Raw genomic sequence first — 25846 nt, 5'->3', positions numbered from 1 at the left:
CACCTGGGGGAAACGCAGGTGGCCAAGGCCGAGCTCGGAGGGCGGGTCGTCTTCCAAGTAGCCCCTGGAGGCTTGGAGCAGCACAACCACATGGTCAGTGGCCTCTGGCCACCGCATGGGGGACCTGCGGGGGAGCGGGGCCTCTGCGGGGGACGACGTGGCCTTTCCCTTGTCTGGCCCCCCGGGTCTCACCTCCTGACGGCACAGCCCGCGGGCGCAGTGCTCCTCCAAGCCTTTCAGGAAAGCCTCCGCCCAACCCTCTGAATTGAGCACCACAGGATTGGGGGGGGCCCTCCGGAAGGACCCGGGTCATCACCTCCCCCCCGGGGCTGTGCCTCGCACCCTCCCCAGCCTCACTATGTGGCCCCCGGGGCTCCTGCCGCCCCTCCCAGCCCTGCCCCACGTGGGGACCTAGGGTGCTCCCAGAGGGACAGAGATGTCACAGGACAGCGGCGGCCCCTCTCCGCACCCCAAGGGCTTACGTGACCCGTAGGCCGAAGACCCTTTCCTCACGGATCCTGTTCAAACGGCACATGGAAACCTGCCCTCCAGCCCGTTCCCCTTCCCAGTTCAAAGGCAGCGCTGTTTACTTTGAAGAAACGGCCTTGGACTGTGGGCCTGCGGGGGCGGCGGCGGCTCTGAGCACCGCGGGGGAGCGCCTGGCTCGGCTCCGGCCCGGCCTCGCGCGCTGACAGCGGCCTCAGCATTTCATCTTCTGAAGGCTTCTCCCCGAAGGTTCCGTCGCTGCCTTGACTGGAGTGGCAGGCGCGTGCTCACGGCGCGGCTCCGTGTGCCGCCCCAGGAGAGGGGTCTGAAGGCCCGCCCGGCCCCAGTGCTGCCACGACGGGGGCCCCGCCCGCTGCGGAACAGAAGCTGCAAATCAACAAGGTGCTGTCAGCTCGCTCCTGAGCCGAGCTCGGGGCTGGTCCTTCACGGCCGCGGGAGACCGCGCAGTGCCACCGGCCTTCCGCCCTCGGCCCGCACCCTCCCGTGCCCTCCCCCGGGACCAGCAGCCTCCGGAGGCTCTGGGCCGATGGCCCTGGCAGAGGGGAAGCGCCAGCAGGGCTGGACATGCTGCCCGGGACGTTCACCATGGCGCGGGGCAGTAGAGAATCCGGAACGTGGCCAGAGCTGGACGTCCCTGTGCGGCCGGGACAGGAGCCCTGCCGGGGGCTCGGGGCTCCTGTGTTCTCCTCCCGGGGGGTGGGGGTAGGGGGCAGAAGGCCACAAGCCTAACCGCCGGGTGCACCAGACGAGCAGGAAGTGGGCAAGCCCACGGCTGCCCCAACCAAGGTCACGGCATCCGCATGTGTTATGCAGCAGTACAAAGTGTTTGCTCTACGGATGTTCCGTTATTAATTTTTTTTTTTTTTTTTTTTTACAACAGATGGTCTGGAGTTTCCCGCTTTCACCTGATCCGGCGCGGCGGTAACCTGGTACAGTAAGTCCTCGCACTGCCGGTGCCTCTGGTGGGGGCTGGGTCGCCACTGTGAATTACTCCTAAAGGAGCCTGGGGGTGAACCCAAAGTCAGCGCCAGCAAGGTGTGTGTGAGGGGCCCCCCTGCCCGGCCGTTCCTCAGAGCTACCTATGCCTCAACTCCCAAGCGACGCTTGCAGAGAACGCGGCCCAGAAACCCTCCCAAATAGCTAGGTTCCAGTGGAGGCGAAGATCGGGCTTCACCTCCTAAGGCCGAGTTTGTACAAACCTGTGTTCGTAGCAAACCTTTCCCTCAGAGCAAAGGTGAAACTCCCGTCGAGAAGAGGCTGACGCGTGGAGATGTCAGATCAAGGGGCACCCATGAGGCTCCGCGGTGCCACGGGGCTGCCCGAGCCGCAGCGGGGACATGGCTGCTGAGGCTCCGAGGACACCGAGAACAAAGAGCCTGGGGCAGAAAGGATGAGAAGAGGGGGAAGGAAGCGTTAGCGGGACGAACAAACCGGACACGCGTGCACACACACCACAACCGCCCACGGTCCCGTTCGGGTGGCTCATCTACTCGATGTCTTCCTTCCAAAGGATGGCCGTCAGCGCAACCCCTGCTTGCGCGCCGTCTGGAGACTCCGGTCTGTTGTTGGCTTAAGAGAGAAGCAGAGATGGTTTGGGCAACGCGGCCCCTTTGCTGAGGAGAGAGAATGGGTGATCGATGAAATGGCGGAGAGTCACCATCTCCAAGTCTCCCTGTGTGACCTTGGGCGAATCTCCTGCCCAGAGTTGACTCTGGAGCCTTGGCCGGCAAGGGCAGACCACAGGAAGCCTTTAGGAAGGAGACAGAACCATGGCCGTCCTGTTGACCCCGCAGAGCAGGGGCAGAGGCTGAGTAGCAACAGAAGAAATGAGGCGGTTGAACCTGCAGCCTCGTGCAGCATGAAATGACCGCGCTGATGGAGACCCGTCCTCCCTGTACCCAACTATCGTTCCGGACAGCCGTGCAGGTGCCGTCGCTTACCCGACACCACACGGCCAGGTCCCAGCAGGTCCAGGAAGCGTCCGGGGCCAGGGGGACCACAGGAACCCCCACCCAGGGATCCTCCTGAGAAAGGGGCACCAAGAGCCCCGTCAACATCATCGCTGCAGCTGCGCCATCTAGTGGTGGTGAGGGACTGGGGCACTTCGCGCCGCCCCTCGAGCCCCCAGAAACATCGCTCACCCAGAGAGAGGAAGCCCGGGCAGGGCGCCGTGAGGACCTCGGGGCTTCCAGAAGACCCCTTCGTGGTGTGCCCACGGTGAGCGCGGGCCACCCACGCTCTGTCTAGCTGACCATTTTCATCTTGGGCCTGAGGAGGGGTTCAGGCACTGACCTCTCAAGGCTCACTGTCCACCAGAAAGTTATAGTCAGAAAACGCCTATGACCCCATATCGACAGGCCCTACTGCTCCTTCCGGAAGTGCTGGTGTGAGGGAAGGCGCTGCTGGAAATCGGGTCACCACACGCACACTGGTTGTGTCCAGCCCGCCCACACTTGGCTGGTCTTCCTAACCTGACACCCCCCACCACCCACCCCAGTCAGCCCTCCAAGGCTGCCCTGCCCTGAGGCCATGTCTGCTCCAGGCTGGAAGGGACCAGCTCTCACCACAGGCTGAGGAATATTCCAGAAGTATCAGAGACCCTCCTCTACACTGTCAAGGCCTCAGAGGGAAAGCCTTCCCCAGACTGGAAGCAGACCCCAGCAACCCCAGCTCAGACCCTGGTCAAGTGAGAGTGACCTTTGACCTGTGGCACATCCACAGGCCAGAGCCACGAGCCCCCCAAGTGCATCGCAGACATACTCATCATCACCACGGGCGGGTCCAACCAGGCCTCGGCTGGACCACCTGGTCTCCCAGCCGCTCCTCTGCCTCTGGCAACCCCTCTTCCACACGGGAGCAGAGAGAGCGTTAGAAGACGTGGGTTCAGACCATGGCTTAGACCCCTCGGCACTTCCACGCCCCCTCATCCACCCCCACAGCCAAGCTGGCTTCCCTCCGTCCCTGCAGCCCAGGGCCAGCTCTCCGTGCCCCAAGGCCTGCCCCCAACTGGCTCCGTGGAGGACTCCTGACTCAGTCCACGCGTCATCCCAGACTCCTCCCTGGAGCACCCCCTTATCTCCCAAGCAGCATTCAAAGGCAGTGGTTTAGAAGGTGGGCTCTGCAGTTCAAATCCAGATTCCACTACCGTCCAGCCGAGTGGCCTTGCACAGGTTATGTGACCTCCCTGCACCTCAGCTTCCCTGTAAAGTCTCCGTGAAGACGAAATTAATGTATTTCCCGAACATGTGGGAGAGAGGAGGCACCATGACACACGTCCGGCGAAGGGGCACGCAGATCGGGAGGGAGGGCTTCTCGGAGTCTGAGCCCGGCTGCGTGTGCACAGGGCAGACGCGGCTTTGCAGAAGCGGAGGGTCCCCGGCCCTCACGCAGGCGGCCTTGGAGGCTCGGGTCCCCCCACCCCGGAGGGGCTGGGACAAGCGAGAGGGGAGTCTGGACCGCAGAGGGCCAGCAGGAGACTCTGCACAGCGACAGGGATCAACGCCCCCTCAGCACCTCCTGCCCTCCTTCCTGGTGCTGAGAAGCCACGTCCAGCTTCCAGGCCCACCCTGGCCGCCTCGAGCCTTCCTGAGCCCCATCCTCGAGGCTGAGCGGCCCAGAGCCGCCCGGGGATTGGCATCATCACAGCAGCTGCCCTAACCCCGCTGTGTTTCCACGCCGGCTACTAAGGGGCCCCGGGGAGAAACCGGGCAGCCGAGCTGCCCCCGGGGGCCGGCAGAGGCCTTCGTGAGAGAGCGCCGCCCCCTTCCTTTGCCTCCCCGCTTCCCAGGCCGGGCCGCTCAGTGCTCTTCCATGAGCCCAGGCCTCCCAAGACCAATGTCACGGCAAAGTCGAGGAGGCCCCAGCCAGCAATTCGGTGGTGAATTCCGATGGCTCTCGCCCCTCCTGAGATAATAATAGCTCCACTTCACTGTGAAGAGAGCAAGTGCAAATGCCTACAGAGGCCAGGCCCTGCTCAGAGGTGAGTGACGGGGGCAGGTGGCGCCCGGCGGGGCGGTGGTCTGCAGCCCGCCGACAGGGGGCAGCCGCCCCTCGGTCACGGCTGCCCGCGGGCAGGTCCCAGACAACCTGAGGCTCCCACAGGCCGGGAGAGGTCAGCTCTCCGTAAGTTTTGGTGGTGCCTCCTGATACCCAAACGCCGGTGGCCACCCTAACTCAGACTTCAGAGAAAATACTCTGTGCAGCGGAACACAACATGCTTCCGGGGGGGATGGGCCTGGAGGGCGGTGTCCAGCGCCACTCCACAATGGTGGCTTTCCACAGACTCGGTTCTGCAACAGCGGCCACCATTTAGGGGCTTGCTGCTGGGCGTCCGGTGCGACCTGCCTAGCTTCATCCCCCGAGAGCCCTGATCCCCTCCTCCTAACCCGGGAAACCAAGCCGGCAGATGGATGAGTTGCCCCGAGGGGGTGGGGCGGTCACCGGGGTGCTGGGTTCAGTGCTCAGTTCCGTATGACACCAAAGCCAGGAACCTTAACCACAGGGGTGATTCCCCGGCCCGGCCCCCGTGAGCCTGGGGGGCTCAACCTTGCTGACCTGCAGCTCTAGCATCCATGGCGCTTCCACACATTTCCATCTGCCCCCTGACCCCGCCCACCAGGCGCCTCCCGCTTACTCAAGCGACCCTCCCGCTCCATCGTCTCCGAGCCTCACGCGCTGGGCTGCTTCCCAGCACTAATCCCCCCCCACCCCACCCCGCTCTCCTGACCATATCCAGCCCCGCTGATGCGGTGTCCTCCAAATCCCCCTGCCCCTCTGGCCAGCGCCAGCCGAGGTTCCATTTGGCCTGTGACATTTAAAAATATCTGTCCAGCCTTGGCATATAGAACCCAATACCCCCAGCTGTTTGAATAGCACGGCCTCATTCGGCCGGCACAGGCCTGCACTTCCAGTAAAAGCGTAAGTTGACCCAGAACACGGGGCCGCCCGAGCCCTCTGTTCCAATCGCGCCAATCTTCATTTGGCTCCTCCGTCAAGTGCACCGTCCACTGGAGCCCATTCCTGACCCTACAAGGAGAAGACAGGCGCGGGCCTGGGGGGCTCTGAGCGGCAGGGCAAGCTGTGGGCCATCTGTGTGCCCGTGACACGGGAGCACATGCCTGGAGCATGGTGTGATGTCCGCCACAGCTGTCCCTCCCCTCTCCCTGGCTTCTGACCCCATCGGGCCCCATGGCCCTGCTATTAATATAGCGCAAGGAGCCCCGGCAGCTGGCCGTGGCAAAATCTTTCCACACGGACAGTGACAACTGCCATCGCACTGATTTGGGCTCTGTTATGTTCCAAGTGTGCATTCTTTTAGAAAGAGCAGAGCTGGGATTTGCCTGGTCACCGAAAATGTGTCTGCACTGTTTTGGGAATTGGAAAAAGTCTTAGTGATCAACGTGGGGGCCTTTCCAGGGGACCCGGCAAATGGGCGGTACCTTCAGGGGCTCCTGGGGCTCCGGGGGTTGGCATCCCCTCCCCTCGAGAGGGTGCCCTAGACCCAGGCGGCAATGGCACGGCTCAGGGGAGGGGGAAGGGAAAAGCAGGCCCAGTTACCGGACTTGCTCTCCTTGCGGGGAAGACGGTGGCTTCCACAGACCCCAGAAGAGTCTAGAAAGAGTGGGCGGAATGGTAGTATTTCTGGAAGAGCCTTAGAAAGATACACGAAGAAGACGTAGGGGTGAAGGAGGCAGCAATGGCTGATGGGCTACCGTGGCTGTGCGGGGCCCCGGGGTCTCATCTCCAGCCCGGCCCACTTGGGAACTTCCGTAGCAACAGTCGACAAGTTTCAAAGTGCACACATGAGAAAAGAGTCAACAAAAACTCAACAGAACTTGAATTCGATATTGAAAACTGTGCAACACATATTCACACGACACGTGTGGAAGAAAAGCCCGCAGAATGCTTACAGCCAGCGTGGCCCCGGCGCACCGGCCGGCAACAGCCCGGCCCGAAACCCCCTCTGCTGGTGGGACACACCAGGTCCCTTCCCCGAAGCCCTGGATTCGCTTCAGCCGTCCCGTTCCACTGACCCACGGAGAGCGTCTCCACACACACTTTTTAAATTCAGCACTTAAACCGCACAGTGAACCAACCCAAGCATGACACGGCCGGGCACCCCATCTCCCTGACGGCCTTTCTCCCCAGCCTGCACCCCACCCTCTGCACCAGGGAAACAGAGTCACAGATCTCGGGCGTGGCACGTGCGCGCTGCAATGTGCTCCCTTCATCATGTCTACCTTGGCTTCTTTTTACTTGCTTTTGACCTGTAGGAAATGCGTGTCCTACCCCACACTTCTGGATCCGGGGTTTTAGGCACAGGCTTCTTTCTGGCCGTTTCCGTCCTCCACTCAAGAACCAAGCACACAGTGGGAGAAAAGACCCCCCTCCTCCCACCCCCCAAACCCCAGGGAAAGCTCCGCATGAGAGGAGAGGCCTCAGCACAAAGTGGGGGATGGGCGGGCCCCTGCGAGGCGCAGGCAGGAAGTGGAGGGTGCCTGGGCTCACGCCCCTGTTGTTCTTGCTCAGGACAGAGCTCTGCGGAGGCCAAGGGCACGGGTCAAAGCCTCACCGATAAGCCTGTTTCTTGGCTGCGTCTGCAAACAAAAACATGTGAAGTGACGGCAAATGTCATGGTAAAGGCAGATCAAGACGACTACATCTGTCGATTTATTATTAGAAGGCAAATGTCATGGAAAGAAAATATGCCCCAAGTAATTCCGTGCCGTTGAAGTTCAACAGACTTCAGCTGGTTGGAACCAGAACTCTTCCCACCACCTCCTCAGCTAGGAGGTGCCTCACTAGATACCGGGGTCAAAATCTCCTTGGTCCCCCTTGATGGTAAATAGCCGTTGGCGAGGGAAACAAGGATGCGCTGCCCAGGACAGGAAGACGGCCTGGCCTGCCATCTTTTCTGGGGCCCAGATGAGGATTCTCCCCGGGGGATGAAGGGACGGCGCCTCTCCGCACAGGCCGGGGAGAAGACCAGGCCGCACTGGACCATGGCTGTGCCCAAGAGGAGGCCAAGGGGCCAAGAGCCCGTGTCAGCCATGTTAAGAGCTATGCATTTATCTCCTCGCGTGTTTAAAAACTTCTTAGCCAGGAGCCAATATTGGAATAATTTTCCTCTAAAACTAAATTCATTGACATAAATACAGCAAATTGATTTAAAGAAAGCCGTTAAGCGTAGCTGTAGGATGGGAATACAGCAGACGTCATCTCGCTGGTGTGGAAATCACTCAAGTTTGAGCAAGAGTCTCAATAGTTCTAAAGGACCGTCAATTTCTTTTTCCTAAGTTCTATGGTGCTTTGGAACTCGGGAAGTTTCTGAGTACTCTCTCCGCCTAAAAATGGCCATTCCACCCACACGCCAGGCCACCCCCCATTCTCTGTTCCAGGCCGCGTGCTGTGAGGCGTTTCCAGTCCACTGGGGTGTGAGTGTGTAAGGGGGGCAAGAAGGAGCCCAGATGGGGAACAAACCCCCCAGCAACCATGTGGCCCCGCCATTCAGCTCTCCAGTCAGAACCCCCCAGGAAAGATCTCAGAGAAAGTTCCTGTTTTCTTTCCCCCAAGTTTGCTCTTTTTCTTGCGTTTCTACAGTGACTTTGGAAACACAGCCGAGCAAATCTCTCTGTTCACGCCGAGAGTTCAAGCCGTTCAACTAACGGGCTCCCAGGACAGACCTTTCGCGCTTGGATAGAAGCCTATTTTAAAACTAGTTGGAGTTGGGAAGTTACTCTTTTAAACATGCTAAAAATAACATTGTTAATCATTTCATTAGTTTTATTTATATAAGTAAGGACAATATTATCAAGATATTAATAACAATACTAACATTACTATTCAGAAAAGCTAGGATGCCCCTACGACTCGGTTTGCAGGAAAGCCCTAGTTAACCCGTCACCCCAGCACCCTCTCCAGTTACCGCAGCTTTTCACAGGCAAAAATGCCTGTGTTGGATGATAAACTCTAAGGGAACTCTGGCTACGCGCCTTGACTACCTCGTCTCTGTCAGCAACGAGCCGCGCAGGAAGGAGATCAGGGGACAGGGTCCCCGGATCTCAAAGGCTGGAGAGCATTCTTTCCATTGCGGTCATTCCCAATCTAAACTGTCTAGATCAGGAACCTACCAAGCAGGTTCAAAATGATCACGTGACCGGAGCACTGCTTAAAGTTCGTCCGGGGAGGGAGTACCAGTAAGCGTCCTATGTGGATGCTCGGTCTTGAAGAACTCCGTCCCCTTCGTAAGAACTTGAAGAAACTGGGCACAGAGCTTTCACAGAGGCTTCTTGTCTCATTTCCCTCCATGAGGTCTCCCCGCACCTCCCTTGGTGGCAGGTCTGGGCAATGTATTTCACTGAAGTTCAATGGCCAAGGTCATGACCCTCAGGAAAGCAGCTCCAGGACCTGGTTCCAAATCTGTGGGGATGTGGGCACACCACTGGACCACTGGTGCCACTGCTCCGCTGGCCAGAGCAACCGGGTGGTGTGAGAAGGTGAGGGACACACACACACTGCTGGGGGGGGGCAGACTGGCAGGCCCGTACTAAAGGGAAACTGAGTCACAACTCCGCATCTGCCTGGGACCTGCCGGTTCTACCGCCTCAGGTTGACCCTAGGGAAACCCTTGGAAACGTGTGCACAGAGCGTGTGCCCGGACAGGGGACCGCGCAGAAACGAGCCAAAACAGACATCACCTGGGAAGTGACTATCGACAGTCTGCTATTGGGACCAGAGAGGACAGGGTGACAACAGAAAAGAACAAGGGAGATCGCCTGTGAACCAACAGAGGCTGCCAAGCGACATAAACATGGCTCGTGTGTTTTTTTTATAAATTAAAAAAAATTTTTTTTTTAATGTTTTATTTATTTTTGAGAGCAAGAGAGACAGAGCACGAGCGAGGGAGGGGCAGAGAGAGAGGGAGACACAGAATCTGAAGCAGCTCCAGGCTCCCAGCTGTCAGCACAGAGCCCAATGCGGGGCTTGAATTTGGGAATAGCCAGATCATGACGTGAGCCGAAATCGGACACCCAATCAACCGAGCCCCCCAAGCAACCCATGACTTGCGTTTTTTTTTTTTAAAGCCATTTTTCTATGGAAACGCATCATCCTATGTGAAGTTGGTAGCCTCGGGGGCATTGAGAGGGGGCATATGGAGACAGTGGCTGGTGGTGGCTGGCCATCAAAGCCGACTTTAGCCTGGGCCCCAGTCCTTATTATTAACTGATTTATGATAAATCTAACCCACGTACCCCACATGTAATTAAACACTGCGGTGTTGTTGTTTTTTTTTCTTTTGAAAGTAACAACCAGAAGGTGCTGAGGCCTCACAGGTTTCAAAGAGGAGGCATCTTGAAAAAGGGTCCTGAGAAAAACGACTTTGCCTTTCTTGCACATAATCCCCATATTCTGGGGACCAGCTTTAAGTCATAACTGGTGCTTTGGAACTTGGCTGGATTTTTAAATAACCAGCAGGAAAAGAGTGTCGCCAAATGATCTTAGCTCTAACCTTGCCCAAGTCCTTCCCGGCTGCCGTGCGATGGTATAGTTCTATCTCGAGCTTCCAAACTACTTCCAGCCAGCTCTTGCTCTGCTCTTCCTTTCATAAGGAGCCGGCAGCTCTAAAGTGATCAAGAGAAGAATGCGAAACTGTGAACTGCCCGTTGGATGCTGCCGGAAAACAGACCTGATATCAAAGGGGTTGACATCCGAGCCCTCGGTTCACGTTCCGAGTCTCCGTGAAGGTCCTCCCCTCGGTCCGCCACGCAGGGACCAAAGAATCCAGTCTAGGAGGGGTTTTGCCACAAACTAGCAGGGCCGCCTTCTCTGAGCCTGTTTCCTCACCTGAACAACAAAGGGGCTCCGACTTGATCTCCAGTCCCTCTGGCCCCAGGACGACCCCCGTCCCCAACGACTCTGGAAACTCAACGTGGTGGCCTCTCCTCTACTTCCCCTCCATCAGGCTCCGGACCCTCCCGATCCTTCTGCCTAGTGGATTCCTCCTCACAGGTTGTGCAAGGCACTTCCAACTCGACAAGTCGGGGACAGAACTCACCCTCCTCCCTGCCCCTGCCCCTTCAGCGAAAGGCACGGACTTCCCTCTGGGCACCTTCCTCACACAGCGACCCCTCGGGCCATGCTGCCGCCAAGCCTTGCTAGTCAATGTCCCAAATGACTCTCAAGGCCACTCTCACTACCACTAGTTTCATGAATTTATAGAACGGCTCCATCATCTCTGGCTTCCTTCAAATTCCAGCCCCCTAGCCCACAACCAGAGAGATTTTTGAAACAGGCGGCTTGACTGTGTCACCTCCCAGCCATGAGGACATCCTAAGGGTGTTCGGGACACAAGACTGCATGTCGCCCTGCCAGGCCAGACGCCCTACACGGCGGTCCCTGTCCACCCCCAGACTCACTGCACTCTGTACCCCGTGTTGGTGCGGACCTTCGGCCAGCCCCCCTAACGCCCTCGGTGCCGCCCAGCAGAGGGCCCACAGACATGGTCTTCCTGCTCTCGGAGCTGCACCGCCCCCACCCCACCCCCCGCCGCCACATGCTCATCCTTCAGTTCGCAGCTCAAGTGTGCACGGATCGTTTTCTCAGGAAAGTATTCCCTGACATGCCCAAACCTAGGACGGCTTCCTCTCTCTGCCCTACACTCCGAAAAAAGAAAACACGTCTCTTTTCCAGTGCCCTTAGCTTGGGTCGCGACAACACTCTCCTTAATATGATGATTCATGGTTTCCAGATGCCCCACTGGATGCACCAAGGGGAGAGAAAGAGTCTGATTTTGCTCACCAACATATTCCTGGTGCCTCGCACGGGCGTGGCCCATAGCAGGTACTCGGGGTCCTTCTGTACATCAAACCACGTACAGAAGACCCCGCAGGGGAACTGGAAATGTATACAGACAAAACCCGATGTGATGGCCTTCTCCAACTTTCCATCAAGTTTTCTCTCTGCTTTACTGGGCTCCTTCCAATCTTCACCATCACTGTCTCCTGCCTGTTGGCCTTTACCACTGCCTCCTCCACCACCATCCCAGCCACCGCCACCAGTGACAGCTGCCATCAGTCAAACTACTGGTTCGGAGTTTGCTTGTTATAGACCACTGCTAGGCAGTTTCTATTCTTTCCTCATTTGACCCTCTCTGTAACCCTGGAAGGCAGGGGTTTGGGGACCCTAAAAAAACCATTTTTGCAACTGAGGACACAGAAAGCCAGACAGGTTAATGCCACTGGTCAGCTATGAAGCAAAGGGCTACAAGACACACATCCAGGCCCATCTGGGCCCAAATCTGGTTTCTCACCTTGTACCCCTCTCAGCCTTTCTGCTGAGCCCTCTCATGAGATGCCAACGTATTTCCTCCTAAAAGCCACCTAAGTACTGTCAGAGAAAGGACATTACGAGAAAATCCCTTTTAAAAAGACACACCATGAGGATGTCCCCATCCCATCCCCTCTTTAGTAACGGAGTAAGGACTCTACTCTGCCGCAACCTGAGAGCATGGAGAGGCACACGGGAGGGTGAGAAGACTAGAAAAAGATGAAAGAAGACCTAAAATATCAATCTGACAAAATGACATGACTAACCAGAAGAATAAAATAAATAAATAAATAAATAAATAAACCAAACTTATTTTTAAATGAAGAAAAGAAGCCTGGGGGACTCAGTCGGTGAAGCGTCCAACTTCGGCTCAGGTCACGATCTCACAATTCATGGGTTCGAGCCCCACGTCAGGCTCTGTGCTGACAGCTCCGGGCCTGGAGCCTGCTTCGGATTCTGTGTCTCCCTCCCTCTCTCTCTGCCCCTCCCCCACCTGCACTTTGTCTTCTCTCAAAAATGAACATTTAAAAATTAAAAAAAAAAAAAAAAAAAAAAAGCCCAGAACGACCAAACATTACAAACTATACAGTCCAAGAGGGCACAGGGTGGAAGTTCCTGATGTAGAGATTTCAGACAACGCTAAAATTTCAAAGAAATGTGAGCTGCCAAACTGGGGTTGCCAACTTATTTTTTTCATGTGAAGTAAGATCATTTTAAAAAGTGACATAAAAACAAAATTTTGAAAAACCCCAAAAAAGTCAAAAAAATCTTAAAACAAACAACTCAAATTACTATCTACTGTGATTCGAAAAGAGAGGACAGTGAAATACTAACAGGAAGGAGGCTTATGTTGGCTCCATTGTCAAGAATAGTACCTGGGGCCCCAGCTGGCTCAGTCAGGGAACGTGTGATTCTTGATCTTGGAGTATGAATTCAAGCCCCGCCTTGGGGGTAGAGATTACTTAAAAACATAACCTTAAAAAAGGAAGAAAAGAGAAAAGAGAAAAGGTCCCTTCTCTGAATAAATTGAGCCTGATGAAAAACCCACCACACATCAATCTTCTTCATTTTTCTCATTTCACTGCCGATTGGCATTTGGTGATCACCGACCTCACCTCTCTCCCTTCGACAAAATCCTCTGCACCCTTCACTGAGGGTTTGCTTGAGCAGGCTGCTGGCAGCCTCATAAGCCAACTAATTCTAAAAGTCGCCGAATCTGAGAAAAACGCCCCCAAAATCAATACCGTTCCTATAAACACATAATAAACAGGCTGAAAAGATCATGAAAAAAAGAAAGCCCGTTCACAGTGGCAACGCGAGTAGCACATGCTTGGGAAGTCCAGGATATATTTTCACATCTCAGACTCTACATGTGATGTATCAGAATCATGTCAAGAAAACACAAATCCTTAATGGGAGAGACAGAAACTCGAGTAAATGAAAAGTGAGGTCACATGGGGCGCAGGGCTAAATGCAGAAAAGATGACAGTCTTTCCCAACTTAATTTATAGAGTGAATGCAAATCCAGTCAAAAGATCACCAAGGTCATTACAGAACTTGATAAAAATGGTCCTTAAATTCTAGAGGAAAATAAATGGGCAGAACTATCGAGGGTTCCACGACAGGATGCCGTAAGAAGGCATTCGCCCCAGCAGATCCTAAAATGCAGTATAAAACGATGATCATTAAGGCCGTAAGCCAATCACGGTAAAACACCAGGGATTTTTTTGTTAGATCTAACAAATGGAGCAGGAATAAACTAGCCATCGGCTATAAATAAATAAATAAATAAATAAATAAATAACACACACGCACACACAAGCCACATTATGCCACAATAGTCTGCCTGGATGTTTTTCAAACCCCCTTATCTCCAATGTGGACAGGAAGTTTTAGGTTTAACTAATTGAGCAGCATCAGGAAATTTCAAAGCGACAATGATGAAGGTTTCCGACAATTGGAAAAAAAAAAAAACACCTTTCTGCTTCCTCTATGTTTTCCCACGGCCACGGCGAGCCCTGCTGCCTACTTGCTGGGGTGTTGGCTAATTATATCTTCTTGTCGGACTCGGAGCTCGAGTGTGTGTGCGGGGGGGGGGGGGGGGGGGGGGGGGGGGGGGGGGGGGGGGGGGGGGGGGGGGGGGATGCGAGAGGCAGACGGGCTCCATCTTCCTTCCCTCTGGGCTCCCTGGCCAGGGCCCGGCACCCGGCGTCACCCAGCAGGCCCCACGCGACCCTGGTCGCCCGCTGGTTGGCTTCCTAATGACGAGGCCTGTTCTCAAGGGCAATTAGGACTGAAGTCTGCACTCAAAGCAAAACAGACCTCTGTGCTCGGGAAAAACACGTCTTCTCTTGCTCAGCGAGCGAAGAGCCGGGAGGGAAGGGACGGCCGATCTGTTGGGGGCATTTCCAGACCAGCAAAGGGAGAAACTCCCAATGGGCAACGAGTGAGCGGAAGCAGGAGAAGCCGTGGCCAGGCTATGAGCTTTCATTGCTCATTTTGCTCACTTCTGCTGTTATTCGTTATTCTCCCCGCGTCGTAGGACATTTGCTTTGGCACGCGCACTTCTGTGTCCAACGCGTGGGCCCCGCCGGAATCTGTCCGGTCCCAGCACGGGGACGCGCCTGGAGGTCGCCGGGCCGCATGTCTGGGGGCCCGGACACACGAGGAGGGCAGGGCTGGGGAGACCAGACAAGCCAGAGGGAGCCACACGCCCTGACACCTGTGCGGGGCCGGCTGCAGCTTCCCCAGGCTCGCGGGCCGCCCCTCGGAAACAAAGCCCAGCTCAAATAACAAACAATACCTAGAAGCCTCTTGAACTCAAAGCAGGGCTACAGTGAATGAGGCTGATTCCCCCGTTACCAGGACGGACTGATTACAGAGCCCAGAGCCATTTGCCTGAAGATAATTGCCTCAATTCCCCACTTCACTTCGCACGTCTAGAAACAGTCCCAATCTGCCAGAGCCTCAGTGACTAGACGTGTAAAATTGGTCTAATCATATTTTGAAGAGCTCGAGCGGAAAGGCCTTCTGTGAGCGTGAGCCTGAACCACGACACCAGCTCAGAGTTTCTCCCCTCTGGGCTCGCTGCTCGCTCCCCCACCAAGTCTGAAGGGGTGAGCCAGAGTCTCAGCAGATGGGAGAAAAACAACTTGGAGCCTCTGTCAGCGCTGGTGGCTGGAGGTAAAGGTGGGGTGACCAGCAGAGCTGGACGAAAGCTAAAGACCCGCGCCGGAGGACGTTCGCGGTGGCCGAGTCCCCGGCGATCAGCAGCCCACCGGCCGCACGGGGAGCCCGGCGTGCGGGGCCGGTGGGCACGGAGACCAGCACCGCCTGGCCTGCGGGCAGCTTGGGACACAGGTGTGTCAGCTGGGCCTTGGGAGAGAACCAGGCAAGCAAGCGTGTAAGCTGGGGGTGGGCAGACGGGCAGAACCCGACCCGACCCAGCTTCTACAGGGCAAAGGCCAGGCAGGCGGCCAGAGTCTAGAGTGCAAGCCTGGGAGCACAGGAACGTGGAGGGCCAGGGCCGAAGCAGAGAGAGAGGCAGGCACCACGAGCGGCGACGACCTGGAGGCCTGAGCTCAGGCTCCGTCTACATGAGGGAGCTTCCAGACCCTTCCTGTTGGACCAGGAGCCTAGAAATCGCTCCTGTGGCGGAGGTGGGTGGGGGAGGGGGGGGTGCCGGTGGGTGGGTGTTGGTGGGAGACCCTGGGTAGAGCACGAACGCAAGGGACAGAAAGGCCACTCTGGGAAGACAGCTCCTGACAGCTCTGTACCCGGGAAGAGGGTTCATTTCTGATCCTGTCTCCCCATAAAAACAAAGGGCACTATGACCCCGACGAAGGCCCAGACACAATCCAGCCATGTCAGAAAGGTGGTTATTTCCCCCTATCATTTGCCTGAAGCTCTGGATGGCATTCCCCCCAGAACACAAAATCAGGAGTCTGGGTTGTCACTGTGTCTACTGGTAAGAGCCCATCGGTACCACTGCAGTCCGAGTGACAGCAAAATAGCGCCCCAGAGAAATGAGCCAGATGCTTCTGTAACTGTCCCCAGACCTGTGGGGGGGCCAGGGGGAGGGGCAGTGCCAAGGGGACTGAGCCTGTCTAGCTCACCGCCACGGCGGGGGCAGGGGGTTCCCCAAACCCCCGGAATTCACTTCTACCCAAAAGAAAGTTCAGAAAGCTCTCCATCTCGAAAAACAGTCCTTTCCAGCGGCGGCCCGAAAACAAAGCAAAACAACAAACAAAAACACACGTTCCAGGGGGACCGTACCCTCTCCCCTGGCAGAACAGAACCAATCGTCTATCGCTTGTCTCCTCTCGGAAGCTGTGCTGGCGTCTAGGGGACCCATGACAATAGCCTGTCAAGCCTTGTGAGAACCCCTGTGCGCCATCTCCGTCCCCCCCCGAGCGACAGCTCGCACGCACGGTAGGCACACGGAACAGATGGACTGAGAGCAATCCTCTCACGGCTCCTTAAAAAACAAGAAAATCTCCAAAGTCAGACGAGGAAGAACAAAAACAAAACAAAAAACCAACCCACCTTTTTCAGAAACCCACCAGATGACCTCCCCCCTGCTTGTGCAAACACTGCTCAGCCTTCCCTCGGCAGTTCACGTGCCTTGTGGAGGACTGCGCCTCGGCACCTGTTGGGAGCCCACGTTTTAGACTTTGGGGGCACCTCGCGCTGGCACGCGTGTCGGGGGAGGGGACGGTGAGACCGCGGCCCGCCCTCGATTACTATCGTCCCCTACGGTGCCCGCGACAGGGCCTCGCTCACAGAAGTGACTCAACTCCTCATGGTTAGAGCCCGTTTTGTTCCTAATCCCCGAGACGGCTGTGGGAGGGGAGGCAGAGGAGCCGGTGCAATTAATAGACGGACTTGAAATACGGACTTGACTGATTTCTTTGCTCGGGCGAGGGAGGGAGTCGTGGAGCCAGGCGCCTCAGAGCCCGGACCGGGTTATGAAAGCTGTGCGCAGCGGACTCCCGGTTCCATCCGCGCACACCTGTTTGCTCTTGTCCTGAAACTGCCACCCGAACATTCCTTCCTGTCACTGAGCCGCACGCACTTCCAAATGCTTCTAAAATAGCAGCAGAGTCGGAAGGGCATGTCCATCAGTAGAGCCCCCAGCCCGTCTCCCAAGGTCTCCAGATGCCTTTCATGGAATCAGAATCCGAGCTGAAAAGAACTCTGGCGCGCATCAAGTTCCAACTCGGCCCGGCTCATGAGTCCCATGGAAAACATCTCCAATATGTGCTCATCTGTCCTTTGATTTAACACCGCTTCTGACAAAGAGCCAACTGCCTCCTGACAGCCGTTCCATTTCAGGGCCCTAATTGTTAGAATATTCTTCCTTGGGTTGAGCCGAAATCTGCCTGTTGTAACTACTGCCCATAGCTTCTAATTTTGCCCTCTGGAGCCACACAAAATACATCTCAGTGCCCGTTCCACAGGACAATCCTTTAAGGGGCTGAAGACAATATTCTCCACAATTCATCCCAATCAGAACCTTATTGTGCGATGCACTGATGCGCTGATGGACTGGGCACCGCACTTTCCTGTCCGGCAGGTTCCGGAGCCTCCCTCCGGCAGAGCACGAAGGTGACATATGACCACACTTTATTTACCGGCAGACAGACAGAGCCCCTCGTCCCTCACCCTGCTAACAACACGAGGTCGTTCATCACCCGCTTGCTCCTTTTTGAAATTCACTCTGCAGCAAGCACTTTTTAAAGTCATGCACGTAATGCATTTTAAACAGCATTTTCTGCCCAGATCCATTTGCTCGACCTCGGCCCCAAGTGCGAGATGAACAGTATTTCAGGGGGGCCCTGCCGCCCCTCCAGAAGCCCGCGTGGAACGCGCACCGAAACGTATCTGTAACTGCGCGGGACCAGGGCTCTAAAACGCAGTGTTTTGTTAAATGTTCATTTGCTGATTAAAATGCATCTTGCAAAGAAAGTGCATTACTAATGCAGAATCTAGTCCAAAAATACGTATTATGTAATGCACATTTGTTAATAACGCAGGCAATCTCAGTGTATCTGTATTAGTGCATCAGCTCGGGGCTGCCGTCTCCATTACAGGCATAAAGCACTCCTTCTGAAAAACGAAGTACTTTCTTATGAACACTAAAGAATCATAATCCACCGCGTTGCTGACAGCTGGCATTCGTCTCCATTGAAAGGGCATTCACCAGCACCCACATATTCCTGACTTTTTTCCCCAGTGTGCCTTGAAAAATCACTTGAACGATGTCTTTATGTTCCATCCGCGTCAGTGAGCTTGTGCTAATTGAAAGGCATAAAGCAGGTGGGTCAATAGGAGTTAAAACCTTTAGAGGCATCCCTCCTTGATGGGGGCTGAACAATATAAGGACTTGAGCTGGGCAACTCCAAAAGACCATCCGGTGTCCCACACTAATATCCACATGGTGGTGGGAGGCGGGCACTTGTGACAGTGAAACCCTCTCGGGTTCTCGGCAAAGTGTGACAGTGGGGCACAACTAGAATACAGACGTGCGTCCCTTTATGGGGTCTGCCCAATCAATCCCACTTGATTAGACCAATCAGTACTTGAATGCCACAAACTAACTCGAAGAACACAAGATGCAAGATAGACACAGCCGAGAAGCCAGGCCAGGAACATTCTAGAACGTCCACAGCCAAGATGCAGAAACAAACAAACAAAACTCTCAACACGTCAAAAGTGGTTGCCAGAACCTTGCTAAGGTCTACACCCTGGTTTTGACAGCGGTAAGCGGGCATGGTGTTGGCGATTCGAGCACGAGTGGACCATGCCGCCTAACAGCTGTGGCGCCATGACTCTTAGATGCAGAGAAGGGAGTACCAGGAGGGACAGCCTGGTAGACGACCTCAAAAGGGAAACCAGAATTATGAGAGGTCATGCCTCTCCGATTCCCCCCATACTGAATTGACTCAAAGACCAAAATCAAACCAAACCACAGGTCCCAGGTGGAACAACTTTGTTGACACATCCAGGGATTCTGGGAAGATGATTTAGCTTTGAATTACTCCACTTTTGGACTTGCCACTATGTCCACACCTTACCAGGGAAGCCATCGTGCACAACCCGGAAGCAGCGGTCGGGTTACAGAGGGAATCCAAGAGCTTCCAAAGGACCATCGTTTCCCGAGCAAAGATAACTCCAGGGATCCCCCTTCAGGAGGACGAAGAGCTCATGTGATTTTGCAGGGCTGAGAAAGATGTATTAATTTCCTCCTCCCTTTCAGTCTTCGGGGTTCAACGTGCTCTAGGGGTGTGGGTAGCCACCAGCTAGCCCTAGTACTCTGATTGACCCGATAGTTTTCTCCTGCAGAACCCAACGTGGATTAAGGGTTGGTGGGATTCTGAGTAGCTTAAAGCTCTGATTACGGGCAGATTAGTCCTAACCAGCCTTTCCTTAATTCACGTTCTTCTTTCTCTTTTTTTTTAACTTCACCTTCAGCACCTGGAACAGAGCTTGGCCCGCGCTAGGCGCTCAATAGATACCCGTTGAATGAATTAGCTTTGTTGAAAACCTATCTTTGTATGAAATGAAAGAGCTTTAAGGGGTACCCCATGAGGTCCGCTTGATATCTGACCAGCCTGCAGCGCCCCACAGGGGCAGAGAACTGACTAGACCTGCTGAATATCAGCTCAGGAAAGACTTCCCGGAACTACTGGTTCCAGCTAATTAAAGTCTGTCCCCCCGCGCCGGGCTCAGCCAGCGCTCATGGCAGCCCACTGACGGGGTTGTGGACTTGCAAACCATCACCCCGCCTGTGGAGTCCCTTCCTAGGAAAGATGCTTGTTTGCCCCTGAGGTAATTAACCAATTGAGACTACATGGGGCGGGGGGGCTACTTTTCGCCAACGCTCTAATTACAGTCACTATAACAGATCCCCCGAAGGTGGTTTCGTGATTAATGACTGCCTGAGGTTACCATCCTCAAACTATGAAGCCCCTGGAAATCGCCTGTGGCTGCATCATTAATACCCACGCACAGACCCTCATTTCATTCCGCCGAATATCTGCAATGTAGCGGCCTGGTTTCTAGCTTTATTTTACCGGTAACCCCGGGGTGGAGGAGGGGTAGAGACCCCGCAGAGGACCCGTGCCCACCCTAACCTGGGGCTCGCTCGCTCGCTCCGCTCCTCGGCCCCCGCCACGGCCCCCGCCCCTCGCTTCGCCCCAATCCTTTCAAACAAGGTTCCCTCCTGCCACCTGCCGGCCCACTCGGGTCTGCGCCGCGGCCGGCGCCCCCGCCTCCCTACTGCACATGCCCGCCACAAGTCGCGCAACTTTGCAGAACCTCCCGCCGCGGCCCTCCCCGCCTCAGTCTCCTCTTCCCTCTCCCAGGCGAGAGGACCCGCGGAGGCACCTCTCCCGAGTCTTAGGCTGCGGAGTCTGAGACTTAGAGAGAGGAGCCCGGGAGGAGACAGGCTTCCTCTCCCCCTCTCCCCATCCCTTCTTCTCGCCCAGAGAGGCGAGCGGAGGCGCGGAGCTCCAGAAAGTTGAGTGGTCAGGAAGGTAGGGGCTTCCCTTTTACCCCCTTACACCGAGGCGGGGCTGGGACCTCCAGACCCAGCTCCTCACCTCGCGGGGTGCACCTTTTTCGGCTCCAGCAGCCGATGCGCATCGGAGCCGCTCTCTGCAGAGCCAGAGGGCGGGCAGGCTTCTCGGTGTGCGCCTCAGAGGATGGATCGTAGGTCCCGGGCTCAGCAGTGGCGCCGAGCTCGCCACAACTACAACGATCTGTGCCCGCCGATCGGCCGCCGGGCGGCCACCGCGCTCCTCTGGCTCTCCTGCTCCATCGCGCTGCTCCGCGCCCTTGCCACCTCCAACGCCCGCGCCCAGCAGCGCGCGGCCGCCCAGCAGCGCCGGGGCTTCCTCAACGCCCACCACCGCTCCGGCGCCCAGGCGCTCCCCGAGCCCCCCGAGTCTGACCACGAGCACGAGGAGGCCGACCTCGAGCTGTCCCTCCCCGAGTGCCTAGAGTACGAGGAAGAGTTTGACTACGAATCCGAGACCGAGACCGAGACCGAGTCCGAAATCGAATCCGAGACCGACTTCGAGACCGAGCCCGAGACCGCCCCCGCCACCGAGCCCGAGACCGAGCCCGAGGACGAGCGCGGCCCCGTGGTGCCCAAGCACACCGCCTTCGGCCCGTCTCTCACCGAGCGTCTGCACGCTCTGAGGCTGCGGAGCCCCGACGCCTCCCCGAGTCGCGCGCAGCCCAGCGCTCAGGAGCCCCAGAACCCCAGGCAGGGGGAGGAGCCCCAGCCCGAGCCTAAGGACAAGGATCCGAGGGACCCCGAGGAGTCCGAGGAGCCCAAGGAGGAGGAGAAGAAGCAGCAGCGCCGCTGCAAGCCGAAGAAGCCCACCCGCCGCGACCGGTCCCCGGAGTCCCCTTCCAAAAGGGGACCCATCCCCATCCGGCGTCACTAATGGAGGACGCCGTCCAGATTCTCCTTGTTTTCTTTGACTCAGGTTAGTTACCCTCCACTAAACTGGAGAGCCCTGGGGTCGGTGCGGGAGCCGCGGGAGGAGAGGTGGGAGAAGGAGAAGGCAGGTGAGAAAACGGCGGGAGAGCAAAACGGCGGGAGAGCAGCAGGCTCAGCTAGCCGGCCCGGGAGGCTGGGCGAGGCTGGGGGCCGGGGCGGGCTAGCAAAGGCTCCCCCTGGGCGCCGGGACGGCGCCGAGGGCGCCCAGGTGGCCAAAGGCTTGCTCGACGACGGGGCGCTCCGGGCTCCCCGCTGGAGACAGCTGAGGTTCCCGAACTGGTGTCCAGGACGCGCGCCCCGAATCGCCGGCGCGCCCCAGGTTTCGAGCTGCACACCCAAGAGGCACGGGTAAGTCACTTGTTTGACGCGCTTTTTTCTCCTCTCTTAAAGACTGGTTTCAAGCCGGGTAGCCTTGGCAGGCACCCGAAATGTGGCTCCGAGGTGCGCGCGCCAACTTTCACCGTGCGAGCGGCCGCGCTGTAGCGACACTGTTGCAAAGTGCGAGAAGCAAGCACCCTGGGATTGGGCGACAACTCGGAGACGGCCGGCTCCGGGACAAGTCGCGCGCGGCGCTTTAAGACGCTCAGCGCCTCGAGCCCAGGTCCGAGCGCTGCCAATTTGGAGCCGCGGGACCTCGGCGCCAGTGCTCCCCGCAACTGTGCGCTAGTCCTGGCCGCCGACACCCCTCTCCCGGCGCTCACGCGGCGGGAGTCCGCGGCAAAAGCGTGCGCACCTGCCCGCGCACTCCAGAGCCGACCTCTCCCGGACGGCCCCGCGGTTCCCCTCGAGTCGCGCGTACTTGGAGGGCCGGCAGAGAAGGTACGGGGTCTTAGGGGGTGTCCCTACCGGCTACCAGGGTTAGTGGCGCGGGCTTGGTCACGTCGGAGCATCGCTAACCTTTTGGCGCAGCTGATCTGGCGGCGGGCCGGGTGCAGTTTGGCTGGAGAGGATCTGGGGCTGTTTGCGCACGGACCTAGGGATAGAAGAGAGGGGCGAAGAGGCCCGCGAGGCGGTGCGGATCGTGTAGGTAAAGCGGCACAAGGAACAGGGCTGGAGGGGACCGCGTCTTTCACCAGGACACCCTACAGTGCGTCCCCAAAGAGCGCAGCACTGCCGCGCAGGGGAAAGGTGTTGGATCCGACGCAAGTCCTTGGGTGATCGGTCAAGAGGGGGCAGGGGCCACGGCGGCTTCAGCAGCCTCGGGGAGGGGAGGCGGCGATCCGGCCATTTTCAGCTCGGGTGGAGCTAAGTTTGGAATCTGTAACCTGGAGGTGAAACCGCCCGGGTGTCCTAGCACAAAAACGGCTGCAATCTGGTAACGCATCTTCGGTGCGTAAAGTGTGCCTTCCTTGTCAGTCCTGGAGGAAAAGACTGATAAATGACATGTATTTTACAAAACCTCACCCGATATGGAAATTGATGTTTTCTTGGTGCGCGCGTGCGTCTTGGTTTGCGCGCCGGTTCGGGCTAGTCGGCCGAGAATGATTGGGGGGGAGGGGAGCGGTGGGCAAAGTGAAGTTTTTAGGCTTCTTAGACTCTTGGGGAAAGGATGAGGCCAGAAGGAGCATTTTTCATGGTCTTCCTTCCAGGTCTCGTCCCTGGGAAAGGCGTGGCGGCGCCCTGAACTTAGTTCTGCCGGCGGCTGCGGCGCTGACTAATGGTTGCGGGATGTCTGTCTGTCTTCAGTGGCAGGGGGCGGGAGAGCAGTTTGATGGGGGTGAGGGGGCTTCCATGGGCAGCGGGGAGGTGTCCGAAGTCGGGAGGTTGGGGGGTGGGCTGCCGAGGTCTCGCAGAAGGGCCGGGCGTGCCCTGCCTTTGAACTAAAAGTGTGAGATTGCGTAAGTGAGATTGAGCTCTCCAAAGTTGAAATTTCTACTTCAGTTAACAGTGGGGCTGTGGTTCCTTTCTGGGGCATTAAGTGTTACTTTTCCTCTGGTAACGTCCGAGCAGCCTGTGTTCACCAAGTACGGGGTCTTTAGCGAACACAGACAGGAAGCCGGGGTTTGCTTGGCTGGCTTTGGTGTCCTTCTTGGGGTGCGAGCTATCTTCCCAGACCGGGTAGTCTGGGGGCGGAGCTCCGGTTTTCATTAGAGAAAATTAGCATGTCGCGGTGTTGCAGGAGGAATAAACAAGGTTTTTAAGAAGTCCTCAGTGCCTGAGGCCACGGTGTTCACCTGACTCGGTCTGCCTTTAAACAGAAGCCTGCATATTGGGAGACTTGCTTTCCTGTGAGCAACACACCAAGCTGGGTATGGGGGGGGGCATCCCCATCTAGGAACACAAAAGAGTCTGCCCTCTTGCATAAAGTACCTCTGATTCTGAAAGCCTGTTACCCACCCACACACCCCTCCCCCACTCAGCTCCCTTCCCCCACCCGCCACCCCTCCCAACCACCCCACCCCCACCCCACCCCTCCCGCCCAGTGTCAGGGGGGAGGAGCCATTAGAAACCATAGAGTACAGCTGAGGAATATGCCAACTTCCCCCTCCCCCCAGCAAGTCCCCTGGACCCACCCGAGGAAGAGATTTTGCTGTGTAGACACTTCAAATCCTCAATCTACCTGAGACACTGGTGCTCCACTACTTCCCTCCCCTCCCAGAGCCATTTCTGGCAAGTTCTCCCAAGCATTCCCAGCTCACTAGGTTCCAAACTGGCCCTTTGTCTCACCTTGTTGAATTGGGGTTAGCATTTGAATGGGCACACTTGCTCTTCCATGGGGGGGGAGGGTGTCTGGTGAGGAAATTCACTCAAAAAACCCTTCTCAGTTGGCAACAGAAGTGAATTACTAGCCAGTGGTAGTATTTCACACGGAGAGAGGAAGGAGGGGAGGAGTCAAGAAATGCTGGTTAAATGTGATGGTGTGCTCTGGTGGTAGCATTTTCCTTTGCTACATGAATCACTTAATAGAAATGTGCTTTTTCTTGGACAGAGGTCCTCTTAAAACTCAACGTTCTGAGTTGGAAAATTCTAGCAGTGTTCAAATACTGTGTGCTGTCAACCATCTGGCAGAGGGCAACTTCCAAAGTTTGGCAAACAAAACTTTTAATTTATGTTTATCGGAATTCAAGAACTGGGAATTTTAAAGTTTGGAATTGTTTTTAAGAGGTTGTGTCTTTAATGCGCTAGAAGCTGGTTTACACACACACACACACCCACCCCCGGGGACCCATTATGACCCCTTTTAACTCTTTAGCCCTCACTTTCAGCAGCTGGGATAGAAGATTTCATGAGGAAGCTGAAACTTCCATGTGGGTAAGAGTGAGGTCTTTTTTTTTTTAATCTGAATGGATTTTCCTTAATTTACATGTGTTATCACCGCCCTTCCTGCTCAGGGAAGCTATTGAGAGGAAACTGAGCAGAAACCATGGTATGGGGGAAAGTATGTAACTTAACAGAAATGTGACCTGTAACACAAAAAACCAAATGACTAAAATCCAATTAAGCTTCCAGAGGTGAGTGACGTCATCGGCCCGCCCAGGTGCTGCCCTGCTCTTAGAAACTGCCCAGCAAAAGGGATGAGATTCTCAGATTACATCTTCAGTCCCCGTGCTCCAGAATGAGGGTGGGGACCCTCGCCCTCCTCTGCGGGGTTTTGACATTCATGACCATTTCCTAAATCTTGATGCCCCAGAAGTGGACAGCATGACCTGTAAGACCCAAGGCCCTCCGAGGCCCGGGCCGCCCCCCACACTTCACTGCCTCAGTTTCCTCACACGGACAATGAAGGAGCTGAATGAGATGTTCACAGCATCCCCTTCGGCTCTGAATGTGTGCAGGTCAATTAAACCCAGGCTTGCCCAATCTCACTCCATCCATGATTTTAACACTAACAGCCGAAACAAACAAAAAAAACAAAAACAAAAAAAAAAAACAAAAACTTCAAGGTGGATCAAATAAAAAGCACCAGTTGTGAAGAAGCCTGTTTTGCGTTGTTCTCATTTCAATTGTATCCGATCTGGTTTTGAACGGGTGGCAAAGAATGGTTCAAAAAAGGCAGGTTAGGGAATACAGAATCCCACTTCCCACTGTGGCCCATTCCTAGCCCGAGGGGGAAAATGGCCATCCTCAGAGCAGATCTGTAAGTGTGGGTCTTGAGCTGCCGATTCCCTCACCTGCTCTCCCTGATTGCGGGTGAAAACGAGCTTTTCTGAGGGGGAGCAGGCGGCCCGAGCCAGCGCTGCACCGAGTACTGCAGCCCCGAGGTGCTTACTGCTCTGGGAGCCAGCAGGCCGACAGCAGCGCCGGGTAACCGACCCCAAGTGCTGAATGTATCATTTGATAACACTGGTAACACTCCGTAGAAAGCCTGCCAGCACGGCTCCGGGGCTCGGGGGCTGCCGCTAGTTAGGATGAACCCTTCTCCTGAGCTCCTGTGTTTGTTTTTATTATCCTTCCCTCCCAGGAGCTTTCTCAGGCTTTTTTTCTTAATTGCTCCTCTCCCATGGAATTTTCATACCACAGTTACAGAGCTGTACTGTATAGCTGTTTCTATACTGCGGGACC

At 56.2% G+C, this 25846-nt stretch overlaps 1 protein-coding gene and 1 long non-coding RNA gene across 2 annotated transcripts in view; one reads left to right on the top strand and one right to left on the bottom strand.

The window, feature by feature from the left end:
* Positions 1-1606: 1606 nt before the first annotated feature.
* Positions 1607-25846, bottom strand: part of LOC120234861 — a 29510-nt gene continuing 5270 nt past the window's right edge. Inside the window, exon 3 of the long non-coding RNA XR_005529227.1 lies at positions 1607-1883. This is a non-coding gene — a long non-coding RNA (uncharacterized LOC120234861). The remainder of the gene's footprint in view (positions 1884-25846) is intronic.
* LOC120234860 (neuroendocrine secretory protein 55) lies at positions 20192-21296 on the top strand. Its single transcript, XM_039236861.1, has one exon. It carries the CDS (start codon positions 20538-20540, stop codon positions 21285-21287), a length of 750 nt encoding a protein of 249 aa, XP_039092792.1. The 5' UTR covers positions 20192-20537; the 3' UTR covers positions 21288-21296.

This window comes from Hyaena hyaena, unplaced genomic scaffold (genome assembly GCF_003009895.1).
Source record: "Hyaena hyaena isolate Hyena2069 unplaced genomic scaffold, ASM300989v1 scaffold_119, whole genome shotgun sequence".
NCBI classification, from domain to species: domain Eukaryota; kingdom Metazoa; phylum Chordata; class Mammalia; order Carnivora; family Hyaenidae; genus Hyaena; species Hyaena hyaena.
The sequence above is the reverse complement of the archived record's forward strand: the minus strand, read 5'-3'. Positions and strand labels throughout refer to the sequence as shown.

What these genes read in the sequence shown, in the direction of transcription:
- LOC120234860 (XM_039236861.1), top strand. Translation starts at nt 20,538, where the DNA reads ATGGATCGTAGGTCCCGGGCTCAGCAGTGGCGCCGAGCTCGCCACAAC.